General features: G+C 37.6%; 1 protein-coding gene across 31 annotated transcripts in view; it reads left to right on the top strand.

Moving 5' to 3' along the window:
* Positions 1–13,491, top strand: part of CLASP2 (cytoplasmic linker associated protein 2) — a 167,570-nt gene that overhangs the window by 41,759 nt on the left and 112,320 nt on the right. Inside the window, exon 1 of one of the 31 annotated variants that reach the window (XM_042474380.1) lies at positions 1,191–1,596. The exons of the other annotated variants lie outside the window; for them this stretch is intronic. Within the exon in view, the coding sequence (XP_042330314.1) occupies positions 1,581–1,596 (16 nt within the window). The 5' untranslated portion in view covers positions 1,191–1,580. Of the gene's footprint in view, positions 1–1,190; positions 1,597–13,491 lie in introns of those variants that run through there. 31 annotated transcript variants of the gene reach the window in all.

The raw sequence follows: 13,491 nt of genomic DNA, 5'->3' as shown, positions 1-13,491 counted from the left end.
TGGCCTGGAAGGATGGGAACTACATGATCTGTTGCATTATGGGAGAGATGGAAGGGAAGGGAGAGCAAAGGAGGTTCTTGCTTATGTAAAACAATACAACAGTATATATGTTTTGTTTCTTGCCTACACTTAGGGAAATATTACAAACATTTATTTTTGTGGCTTCACCCTTCCTTTGTTTTCATTACTATGAAGAAAAAAAGGGGTATACTATAGGATACAGAAGCCATTTTGAGGCGGTATAGAGGGTCAGAGATTAAAAATTGGTATTTTTAATGAAGTTGTTGGTGGGGGGAGATGGCACAGTTCATTCCTAGTGCTATTTGGTGGTGGTTAAATATTTTGTTGTTTTTTATCCACCCTTCCTCCAAGGATTGGGGGCCGGTAGATGAGGCAAAGACAAAGTGTCAGGCCTAAGACCCCTCTTTCATGTCAGAAAATGAATTTGAACCCGAGTCCCTTAAGTCACTTTCTCTGTTCAACTGCCCCTTAGTGCAGATTTGAATGATCTCTCCTTCTCAGGGGTGGGGTTGGGAAGTAGAATGTATTTTTCAATGTGGATTAATATGCTTAGTCAATATTTCTTTTAAGCCCTTCTAGAGAAATGGTGTGGATCTAGTAACATGATTGGGGATGGGTGAGAGAGAAAATATCTTCTAAGAAGTTACCTTATGAAAAGAATTCATTTTTTCCCTTTAAAGGGGGATGTTTCCTTAATATAGTGGTTGAGCAGACACTGTGGCATGTCTTGAATCCTATCTGTGTTTTACATTCCTTTATTCATTTTGTAAAACTCTTGTGGGAAGTGCTCGCTTTGACTTTATTGTGTGACTGAGAAATGAAAGTATTGTCAGAAGAGGAACACCACAGACTTGCCTTGGATATGCAGTTGGTTCAGTGTTTTGCTACGGCCTTTACGAGAAGCAATCTTTGTTAAGGGGCTCAGCTTTCTTTGAACAGAAGAGCCTTTGACAGTCTGCCTTTGACGTGATTTGTTTACAGCAGCTAGCCATGGTTGTGTACAATGGGAGATTGAGAAAACAGCTCCCCCTCTCAAAAGGCTAAAGAGAAAAATACCACACATCTTCTGTTTGTAGATATGTAAATCAGATCATCATAGGATCATGTGACCACTCCTCATTACACACAAACCTTTAGGGAATATAACCAGAAAGCGGTTACTAAACACATGCCTTGTGTTTTGATGGCTGCATTTAAAGTCCCCATGGAATGACTTCCATTGGCTGTGAGCTGTCCTTTAGAGAAAAAGGCACGCAGCTAGTGGAGAGCTGGGGAAAGAAAGGAATTGGAGTGTAATGGTGAATGCATCATTTGGTTTAAGCAGGAGTGAGGGTGGTTTTAGTGGATGTAAGGAGTTTCCTGTAAGAAGCAGGACTCCTATTTTGAAATGGCATAGCAGCTGTTGCCTATTGCAGTATAGAACTGCAGATCTGACTGGGTCACACAGTGCTCTGTCTGTCTTCACGCTGCACTGGATTGAGAGTGGCGCAGGCACATATAGTCGCTCAGATTGAAGTTGGATCATTTGAGAAAGCACCTAGTAGCAATAACACTGTGTAATGGCTGTTGGTGATGGTAAGTACAATTCTTGCCGTTATTATGTAGGCTCGTGGGTTTGTTTGTGTTTTGTGCACTGGCATTGTTGAAACAACCTTGCCATATTAAACATGTCAGATGCATGGGGTTTTTTTTGTTGAATATGTGGCTGAATTTGAGCTGTTGACATTTAAATTGGATTTACATTGCAGTGGAAGGAGAGCATTTGTAGAAGAGCATCAGTAAAAGGAGAGTGGTTGTAGAAGAGCATTGTCTTTCAACCATGTATCTTTTGGTTTTTCATGGTAATGACGACAAGCCATCTCATCTGTGTTCAAGTACTGAAAAGGTGTCTACAGTTAGGTATAAGTTGAAGTAAATATTTGTATGAAAAGATGTGCACGTCTTGATGTAGTATCTGAATGTTTACATCATTAGATTGCCACTGTTGGTATCCTTGTATAATCTGTCAAGATAATTCTAGATCTGCAAAGATTAATAATCCATTTTAGAGCTGGTGCATGCTCTTTATTATGAATGTGGCAGGATACTTAATCAAGTTTGGGTTCTTGCTCATTCTTCTTTTGCCATTATGATATGTACAAATGCTGCTGGTTAAAGATCTGTTTGACCTTTATAGAACTAAATAATCCACTTTAATAATTTGGTATTAAAATAGTTTATGCTTAATGGCTTTCTGCCAAAGAGAAAATTACTTATAAATATTAGGTGTACTCATCTATGTGTAAAATGAATTAGGACACAGATGTTTGGGTTCTAATCTGTTGAAAATTACGTGACAGTTTAAGATGAGTAGTTTGTAGTCATTGAGTTGGTTACATAACCCTATAAATACTGGTATTTCTGCAACTGTGTACAAGTTTAACAAACTTTAAACCACGGTTTGACAGAAAACTTATAAAAGAAAATCTCACGTACATTCATATAAGTCAAATTGTGTAACAGTGATATTGTTCAACTCACATTTAACAATCTTTCTTTTAGATTTATTTGTCTTTATTGGAGAATCCTGAACCTTCTTTCTCACATAATTTAGATTGGTTATAAATGTGTGGGTTTTCAGTGATCTCACTGACACTTGATATTATTGTCTTGTGCCTAGTCTTGCATATTGAAAAGATTCTTCACTTTTGATGGTTATTTCTATAAAGGTGAGGTTTATATTGTCTTATCTGGTTTTTAGAATTTGACCAAGCTCTAAACAGTTATGCATTAATTAGAATGTTAAGTTGGTTACTTTTGCCACAAATGGCATCATTTCAATGCACATTAATTATTATAGATTTAACGTGCTCTTCCGGAGCAGTAGCTAAAGTGAGCTTAAATAACTATCATAGGCAAGATTTCTGCAGTTTGGTTGTGTCAATTGTTTGATCACTAACAGAAGTACTGAAACAATACTGTTCTAATAGTCAGCTGACACTTGCGTGGAGGAGCTTTGAGTAAAATGTCAGATGCAATTAGGACTATGTAGGAAGATTATGTAGCAGTTTTTTCTTGCTTAAATCTACCATTCATCACATCCAGGAGAAATTCAGTCTCTTGATAATGGGATTGTTCAGTGTCATAACAAAGAAAACATGGTGGTTGAAAATATCTTTTGTTGTAGATCCTCTTCTGTACATTGTTTGAATTATCTAGATCTACTGCTTGTGTCTCTCTCCAAGAAGCTGATTGACTCTTATGCAACAAGAGTTTCCTATCTCCCTTGCTGGGGACAGTTATGGCCTATCCCAAGGTATTTCTCCATATTGGCGGTGCCCTCTGGAATGGAGTATGTTGTGTAGAGGACTGCAGCTAGAAGCAGAAATTAGAATTATTTCATGTCCAAGTTGAATTACTTTCCAATTGCAATCTTTTTTGAACTCAGCTATTGTTCCACTCTTAAAAATCTGACATTTAGAAATGAGATTTTGCTATTTTTGACAAGAAATGAATGGGAACAGAATTTCTTTACACTCTATGTCCAGGGTGGTGAACCTATGGTACGCGTGCCCTCTCTGCCATGCGAAGCCATCTCTGTCAGCACATGGAGAGAGTTGAAGGCATGGGAGGACTGGGGAAGAGGAGGAACAGGCACGCACCTGTCCGTCCTCTTCCCCCACCCTCCTGTGCCTTTAACCATCTCCAGGGAAGTCCTGCTTGCAGAATTCTCTGTCTCTGAGGAAGTCCCGCCCCCAGAAGTCCTGCCCCCACTGGCACCAGGTAACACCCGGTGCGGGAATGCCATTCAGTTGGGCACTCAGTCTCTAAAAGGTTCGCCATCACTGCTGTATCTGTTCTGGACTTGCTGCATGTTCTAAAAGTTCTTGAATTAAAATATATGTTCTTTATTCACTGATACAAAGCATTCTTAAAGAGTGATGGAATATGATGGAATCTCACCTTAAGCTTGCTGAGAATCCAGGGATATAGAAGATGGTTTTTAGCGTGCTTAATTTAAATTTCCACACTTTCAGATGTAAGCACTGATTTTTTGACTTAATTTTTCATTATGAGCTTTGAAAATTAAGACATTCTGTTGCTGGCTCTTTGCAACCCATTTTGAAAAACCAAACTCAGGTAATATTGGGAGGTTCCAGAACAACACACTTCCTTCACAGGTTTGGAAAGAACTTGATTTCCTTGAAATTTACACTTTCACATCAGATTCTAATAGGTTTAATAAAGCTGACAGAAAGTAGTTCTTGGCACTGTTGTGTGTGTGTGTGTGTGTGTGAGAGAGAGAGAGAGAGAGATTCTTCTTGAAGGGGATAATGTTTTATCCCTTGTTAACCAGATTAAGGCTTTCAAGCAGTATCCAACATAATTGCTGTGTACTGCTATCATGTGTAGGGCACAACATCACACTGTCTTGTTCAGAGACTTACCAGTGTTGCTGTTTTCTTAAGTAAGTTAATATAATTCTGCTTTTGCTTTACTGATACATTTTCAAATTTTGAAGAAATGTATTTATATGTTGCCTTAACACCAAAGAGATTGAGGCAGCATACTCCATACAGCCTTCCAACTTTGTTAACATAGTAACCCTGTTAGGAAGGTTAGGCTAAGACTTAGTAATTGGCCCAAGATCACCCCATGACCTTCATAGTTAAATGGGTCTTTAATACTGCAACCACTATACCACACTGACTTTCATTTTAAACTGTTGTATTGATCTAGGTTTGCTGAGAAGGCTTAGGTAAGTTAATACCAGATAATAAGCTAAAAATTTAAGTTATTCATTAGAAAATAGTTTGGCTTGTTTGTACCCTAAATGCCAGCACAAGTGTATTTAACAGAATGCTTCCTTAAACCTTGCACAAATGATTAATCATTATACTCACTAAATTTAACCTGCAGTTTAGATTAGAGGAATGTCTGTTTAGATTGAATTTGTGAAGTACACTTTGAACAGTTTGTTCTTAAAACAAGTATACCTTCTTGTACCTTCATCTCCTGACCTTAGTTTTTTCCAAAAGTCATTAATAAGATTTAATGTTTCCTAATTTGACTAAGACATTCAAATTTCAATGACTCGAGGCAATTTAAGATGCAGAGTCTAGAGGTGGCAACTTAAAGAAAGAAAAAGAATGTGTAGATACATAGTTACCTCTATATTTTTCATATCAAGGCATGTGCAAGATACTGTAGGAAAAATATAATGTTGCTTTCAAGTAAGAGTGTAACTGCTTGTTAATATAGTTGTGATATCAGTGGTGAAGCAGCCATGGTACTGGAGCTTTCTGCTACCAGTGAAGTAAGGTATCCTGCAGTGATCCTCTCTTATCCATCCAAGGGGGACGAGGCCCACAATACCCAGTGACCTTTGGATGGCTTCCCAGTCTGTAGCTGCTTAGAGTACATCCTAAGTGTTTTTACCTACATTGTCTCCTTTAAAATCACACCCTATGTTTTAAAAGCCAGTTGAAAAATATTTTGATGAAGCATTTTTCTACTATATGGGCAATATAGGTTGGGATAAAATATAAAAACATAGCTATTAAAATAATGTAAAAACCAAGTACAATTGATTTATAATACTCATGTTGTGTGAAATGAAGTAGCTTAAGATGATTTGTCAACTTTTATTACTCAGAGTTAATTTTTTCTTTAATATGTTGGTGAGAAATTTTACATTAAACAACAACAACAACAACAACAAACTAATGTTTCCATTCCAGAAGCATTCTGGTCTACTTTTTAAAAAGTAGTTTGAGAAAAGAAAGTACTTTTAAAGGTACTTTCCAATCATCGACACATACTTATGCCTTAGATTTTTTAAAATATTCATTTTTAATATGCATTTTTTAATATGCATAATAAGAGACCAAGGCCTGTTACAGACAGCCAAAATAAAGCTGCTTCGAGTCACAGTGGAGATATTGGTGTTTCAATGATGCATGCGTCCTAAGAGTCCAGAGTCGCACCAAAGCCCACTCCAGACTGGAGCGTGGCTTTGGTGTGGCTTCTGGATTCTTAGGCGCATGCATAATTGAAACACCATACCTCCACTGTGACTCGAAGCAGCTTTATTTTGGCTGTCTGTAACAGGCCCAAGAATACTGAAAAAGTCCTGACTTCCATTTGTTAATGCATTTTGTCAGTGCTGAGATCTTACATGTCAAATACTGTGTATGGAAGTCTTTTAACTTCTTAAGGCTAAGAGCTGAAAGATTGAAATGACATCAGGTGGATACAGGATCTCTTCTTTCACAATAGGAAACTACTATCAACAGATATTTCTGAAATTTCTAAATCATGTTCAGATTGAGAATTTAGTAGTACCTGATTTGTTTAATGCTTTGAAATCCACAGTGACTTAACGAAATTTTCTTAAATTTGGTATAATTTGAATTTGGAATGCTACTCGTGAAACAGTAATTAGTTATAATTATAAAGTCTTGAGAAAAGATATCATTGTTGTAAATGGTTATTGACAAACTAGTCTTTGGAATTATTTACTTTCAAGCTCGGGATGCAATACTTTTTGTATTACTCCAGTTCCAGTGGTTTCAAACACATCATCAAAGCAACTCCTTTTTTGTTGGTTTGTGATAGTATTGTAAATCTCTGAACTGCACAACATGCTAATTCAAATGGTTATTAGTCCACCAGTTAGTGTAGTAAAAGAGATTTGCAAATTTCAGTTAAGCCTATATGCTACCTAGCCCCTTTTTCCACTTTAGTATGTATCTGTATTTTAGTTTCAATTACTACTGTACAAGCTTTTCCAGAACATTCCCTGGTAAAGCTTGAAGTTTCCATGGGAGTTCTGAAAAATCACAAGAAAATAGCTATTGGGATATTAAGCTATAAAGAATGAAAAGGAAAGCTGATATAATCTTTCCCTTACATTCTCCAGTCTGTTTGCAAGGCCTCTCTATTCCATTCTTTTTCCCAAAATGCACTTTCCAACATTTACGATATAGGACCGAAACAGACGGCCCAAAAAAGTCCACTTCCGGGCATCATCAGCTTGCGGTGTTTAGATGATGTACGTCCCGATGATACTGGCTTGAAGCCGTCTGGCTGCCCAGATGTGAGCAGCTTCATGATGCTTTGGTGGCTTGGCATTTACATGCCACATGTCGCTGGAGCATCATGAAACCACCATGGAACCATGGTGTGCCAGCTTTTGCCTGGTTGAAATAGAAACAGATCTTATCCAATCCTTTTTCAGCCATGTTTAAGGTAGATGGGGGCTGCAGTGTGTTTGCTGCGGCCCCAATCCATCTTCGGAAGGGGTGGCTTCAAGCTGTCTGTTTCCCCCATAGTATTTGTTCATGTTAGTCTAGAGATGTGCTCCTTGGAGCTTTTAACTTGCATTACTTCCCAAAGAGTTTGTTGATTTGCTCTGATTACCTCTTTTGGAATGTAGAAAGAGACTTGGGCAATTTTTAACCAGACTGTCTCAAATTCAGGGGGAATTTGGTTTAAGATTGGAAGAAGTTCCATATACACACCCCACATTTAGAAATAACTGCATTATCACAACTTGAGGGCTAATTAAGCTTGGTCTGTCCATTTCTCCAACAGACTATGAGCTTACCTTGACCTTTCAAGGCTTTGAAGGCATATCACAGTTAATGAAGTAGATGAGATCCTGGAGATTACTTCTTTAACATAAAAATTTGGTACAAGAGGCAAAAATAGCATTGAAAGAACCACAGTACCACAAAAAAGAATTGGAATTCAACATGTTTCAGCAAACCCGAACTAGCAATATGTATGTGTGCAATGAAACAATCAGTTCAAGAAAGCCATGCATAAGTAAACAAAAACCTTTGAAACTATCTAGTTGACCACATGAAGCCTGAGTACATGAGTATTTCTATGTTGTCCCCATCTCACTGGCTCTGATACTGAAATCTTAACAAGGTTAGAGTAGAATTTCTTCATCTGACCAAAACTAACAAGGGATTTAAAAAAAAAAAAGCCTGGTCTGTCCATCCGTTTTGTTGTAAGTGGTGGGACTTACCTTCTGGAAGAATATGCAATACAAATTTGCAGGAACCAGCTGCTCACTGAACATGCATAATCTCCTTGGAAATCTACATTTCAAGGAAGGACTTAGCAAAATTATGTGAGCCAAAAGAATAGATCTCCAAACCAGTACTGCTGAGGCAATAATGCTATGTAGTAATACTCATGGTTTCTTTCCCTAGGAATTTAACAAGTGTCAGAATGGTATTGAGATTAATTTAGTCATCTTCTCTCTCTCTCTCTCTTGAGAGAGAGAGAGAGAGATTATTATTTTTACATTTTTTTATTTTCCATAAAAACATAACATGATTAAAATAATCTACATACATACTTATAACCAGTTGCTAATTTTTTCATCCTTTTGTCTGTTTGTGCAAACATATTTCCCTCTTTATTTATTAATTTCCTTCTTCGGTATTCCCACCAATAAAAAAAAAACAGTAATCTGTGCCATGTATTTAACCTCTCCCTCAGTTTAAATTAAAAAAGCATTCATAATTAACTCATTTGTTTCAATTCCAGCATAGATTGGTTTAATGTTCCTTCCCACAAAGAGCTTCCTTCATTATGATAAAGGTGTAGCATAGAATCATAGAGTTGGAAGAAACTACAAGGGCCATCCAGTCCAACTCCTTGCCATGCATGAACTCTTAATCAGCGCATACCTGACAGATGACCATCCAGCCTCCAAGGAAGGAGACTCCACCACTCTTTGAGGGAATGTGTTCCACTGCTGAACAGCCCTTACTGTCAGGAAGTTTCTCCTAATGTTGAGGTGGAATCTCTTTTCCTTTTCTATTCTCTCTGCCCCTCCCCGTCCCATTTTTACTATTCCATCTTCAGCTGTACTCAGATTTAGAGGGAGCAAAAAAACAGGAATATGGGGGTTGGGCTCAGGAGATGTGCCTATGAATGAGTCATCTATAAGAGAAATAAGAAGAGGGAGAATCATCTTTAAGAGAAATGAATTTCTCAAGCTCTGACAGCAGGTTTACATGACTGCAAAAGGTTATATTTTGCAAACTTAATACTAGTTTAGATTTGTTGCTAAATTTTGGCAGTGGTCCACATCACTGTTATTGTTTATTTTACATTTTGTAATTAGGGGAGACTTGGGGAACCATGTGTGGCCTGTGTGCTGATTTTTCTCCATCTGTTTTTCAGTGTTTTTGTAGTTTTAGTTAGACACATAAGGTGACCATTTTTAAAAGTGATTGAGAAGGATGTTGAATTCATTGAACTGATGATATCTTTGGGCAATGGTTGACCTTAAAATATTCTACTGTGTAACTCTGGTAATGTGAAATTACTGACAATCCAAATTTAAGATTTCCAAGTAAGCTGGTGGCTCAGGGGCTATTAGAGCATCTACTTTACATCTACTGTATCTTGCCTCTGTGCTTTGGCAAGTTTGGAAATAAGCCTTGGGCTGTTAAGCTTTTCTAATCTCCCAGTCCATACACTGGTAAGGGAAGCAGAGGAGGCACAAACCTATGTGAACTTGGGAATTTAATTTATGTCTATTTATGGAAAGTGTTAGAGGAGAGGGTTCCTTTTCCAGGAGTGAAAGGAAATACATCTTCAAATGATCTTGCAGTTAATTCATGCACTTCTAAGTACAGGGGAAAGCACAGAAACCTGTTTCTAATCTCACTGCATTGAGAGGAGCAGAGTAATATTCAGACAGCTCTTCTGACACTTTGGTTAAGTGACTGTCAAGTTAAGTGGTTCAAGTGACTAAATTACAAGTATAAAGACATGGTAGCAAAAGGAGATATATGCTTCCCTGGATAAAGGATGAAGAATGTCTGCATTAACTATTGTGTCTGTGCAAGAGGTGTACTGGAACTAGTCTCAGACCCTTCACTAAAAGCAAAACACGTTGACTACTTTTACTTTCCAGAATTCAAACATTTTCAATCAGGTAGGATATGCCAGATATCATTGTTTCTTCTTTTTCATTTTTCTGCTAATCTATTTATCTTGAATTTTACTGTGAAAATATATATTCACTTTAGTTATGAAAGCATGCCCTCTATTCCTTCATCCAAGTCATTGATAAAGATGTTGAATAGCACTGGGCCCAGGACAGAATTCTGTAGCACCTCACTAGTCGCTTCTCTCCAGGATGAAGAGGAGCCACTATTGAGAAATATTTGGGTTCAACCAGTCAACCAATTACAAATCCACCTAACAGTCACATACCCCTGCATACATTAACACATTCCAATTGCTTGGTGTGAATGCAACTGTAAAGAATAGCTGTAAAGAATACTAAAAATTTTACAGAGGAGTGACTGACTTGATTTAAGAATTAGCTGTTTGGCACCTAGAATGAAAAGATAGTTACAGGTGTGAAAATGCTTTGCGCCTCTCAGATCAACCAAATAAATGCAGTATCGAATACTCACAAAGCAAAGCTTGCAGTAAGTAGCCTTTTGTGCTTTGACCTTTAAAAAGAGTGGGCCAGGGAATGCTTACGTTTTGGAAGTGGCTGCATATCGTCCATTTCAAAACTCCTTCAGGTTTGCAACCCTTGGGTTTCCTAAAGCTGTGGCAGCTGGTGGCTTCCCTATCAGTGGGGTAGTGAATCTGCTCCAAGGTTTAGACTGAACGTTAAAGGAACTGGCCAAGATTCTTAACAATACTCTACTCTCAAAACAGGTTCAACAACTTATTTAAAGTTAACACTAAAACCTGCAGTAGTTTAATCACTGGACAGTCACCAGGGTTATTAAGGTACTGGTTTCCTACAGTTTTATTTGTGGAATTGGTGAAAGTCATTATTAGTTTAAGTCCTGCTTTCCTGTTTATTTCAATACCTCTCCTCCATGTGTGATTAAATCTGAATACATAACAGTGAGCAATATTTGGATATATTTTATATAGCACTTTCCAAAAATGACTTTTAACCTGTGAGGATATGAATGGGATGTAAAATTGCTTTTCACTGCCTGGAAGAGAATCTATACTAGCAGTGGGTAGGAGTATGTATGCATTCTCAAAGTCTTGCCATATGCAGATATTGTGTGACACCTCCCTCTTGCTGTCTGAGAACTAGCAAGACTGTGTAGTTATTCATTGCCATATGTACTTTTCTTAGTATGTGATAAATTTTTACTAACTACGCAAAATAAGTTGTAGCATAAGCTTTTGTAGATGTGGTTTTACTCACTCAGTTGCAATTTCGTAGACCAAGTGTATGAAAGCTTATGCTACAACTTATTTTGCAAAGTTCATCTCAAAAGTGCTACAAGATCCCTTTGTATACTGATATTCCAGACTAATATGGCTATGTCTCTGAATTTTCCAATAATGTTCAAGATTATTTTTTAACATTGTACAGTATAGTAATTTTTCATTATGTCGTGCTTGTGAATTACTAATTTTTATATTAAAAATATACAAGAATTTTTGCTATATAGGCAATAGTATTGCTGAGAGATATGTACCGTTGCAACAAAATATTGCAGCGTTTAGATGTGTCTTATGCCAGTTCATGCTTTATTCCCCATTTATAATTTTCTTTTTCAACAAGTATGGTGGACGCATCTGCCTGATCCCAGCTGTGTTGAATTCCTTTGACCAACGTTGATGTCTGTAGGGAGCAAGTATTCATTTCTCTCCTTGGGAACATTTTAAAATTCCTTCACTGTGTGAACCAAGAAATGACTTTTTGAGACACTGAGATGCAAGGTCATTCGAAGTTTTCACCTTTTCTAAATACATTAAAAAACACTTTCCACAGGAGAAGTCCAGATCGTCTAGAGTCAGACAATCAAAGCATTCAGCTGCCTTGAATTTTGATGCAAGGGGGTCTTGATCTTTGATCCATATTTTTAATATCAGCTTTGAGAGACAATAGTGATAAAAAACCATTTTAACCGTTCTAAATATTGTTGGAACCATTTTACATTTAATAAAGCAAGTTTGAGAAGATGTAGCATGGTGGGGCACATTTTGGATTTGAATTGTCTTTTGTACCAGATTTCAAGTTTAACCTAGAATAATTGGGCACATAACTTTATTCTATTTATATTCTGTGATATTGTCCAGTATGCTTTAAGGCATATTCTGCTTAATAAAACATAGCTTTCTATACTTGTTGGTATTTACCTTCTATACATGGAATTTATTTATTAATTAAAATATTTGTTCATTGTCTCTCAAGGCCCCAAGGTGAAGTTCAACAACTAAAATTTATAAAAAGTTAATTAAAAATATGTCAAAACAGTATTTCAAAAAACCCAGTTTTAAATGTACACCATTGGTCAAAATGCTAACTCTTAATTCAGTGGGAAACGGACACATAATATACAGTGTAGTCTTGCTGCCCATTGAAAAGGGGATCAGCCTGAATTCCCTTGGAATGGAATTCTACAACCAAGATGCTGCTATTGAGAATCTTCTGTCTCATGTATTTGTTCAATCCATTGCTGAGGGACTGTAGTTTGTGGATGAATTCCAGTTCTGCTGTTTCTCTTTCCAATCTACCTTTGTAGTTCTTTTGTTAAATGGCCGCTGTTCTGAGGTCTGAGATGGAATGCCAAGGGATATTGAAATATTCTGCCACTGGTTTTTGTATATTCCCATTCCTAATATTTGATTTATGTCTATTTATCCTCTGGCACAGGGACTGACTTGTTTGCCCAGTGTAAAGTGCTGAAGGGCATTGCTGACACAGTATAGCATAGATCACCTTGGAGGATGAGCACATGAAGGTCCCTCTAATATTGTGGGTGATACCATTAGGTCTTGTGATGACATTTCCTGGATAAATGTGTGGGCAGAGTTGGCATCTTGGTTTATGGCAAGGCTTAGTATCTGTGTCGCCATCTGTGTTGTGTGTCATCCTGTAGGTGAGTACCTATTTGAGGTTTGGAGGCTGTCTGTAAGCAAGTAAAGGTCTGCCACCAAGGGCCCTTGAAAGAGGGGCATTATTGTCCAGAATAGGTTGTAGTTCATTGCAGATGCACCTGACTGGTCCCAGTTGAGAGCTGTATGTGACCACCAGTGGGGTTTGGTCATTTTCCCTCTTCATTTTGTTCTGTAATAGATCAGTTCTGGGAACACATCTTGCCTTGTTTATTTGTTGTTGTTTTTTTACTTCATGTGGTGGGTACTGGAGTTTGAGGAATGCTTATTGTAATTCCTTCAGTTTGGCATCCCTGTCTTATGGGCCTGAGCAGATGTAGTTGTATTGGAGGACATGGCTATAGACTATGAGTCTAGTGGTGTGTTCAGGGTGGAAGCTGAAGGCATGTAAGTACGTGTAGCAGTATGTGGGTTTACGATATAGTGTTGTGCTTATCTGTCCATTTTGCAGCTGTACTGTCCAGAAAGTGAACTTGTTCAGTAGATGGTTCCAAGCCAAGGTTGATAGTGGGGTGGAAGTTGTTGAAACTCTAGTGCAATGCCTTGAGTGAGTCCTTATGAGTCCAAATTATG

This window comes from Sceloporus undulatus, chromosome 6 (assembly GCF_019175285.1).
Source record: "Sceloporus undulatus isolate JIND9_A2432 ecotype Alabama chromosome 6, SceUnd_v1.1, whole genome shotgun sequence".
NCBI lineage: Eukaryota > Metazoa > Chordata > Lepidosauria > Squamata > Phrynosomatidae > Sceloporus > Sceloporus undulatus.
The sequence above is the reverse complement of the archived record's forward strand: the minus strand, read 5'-3'. Positions and strand labels throughout refer to the sequence as shown.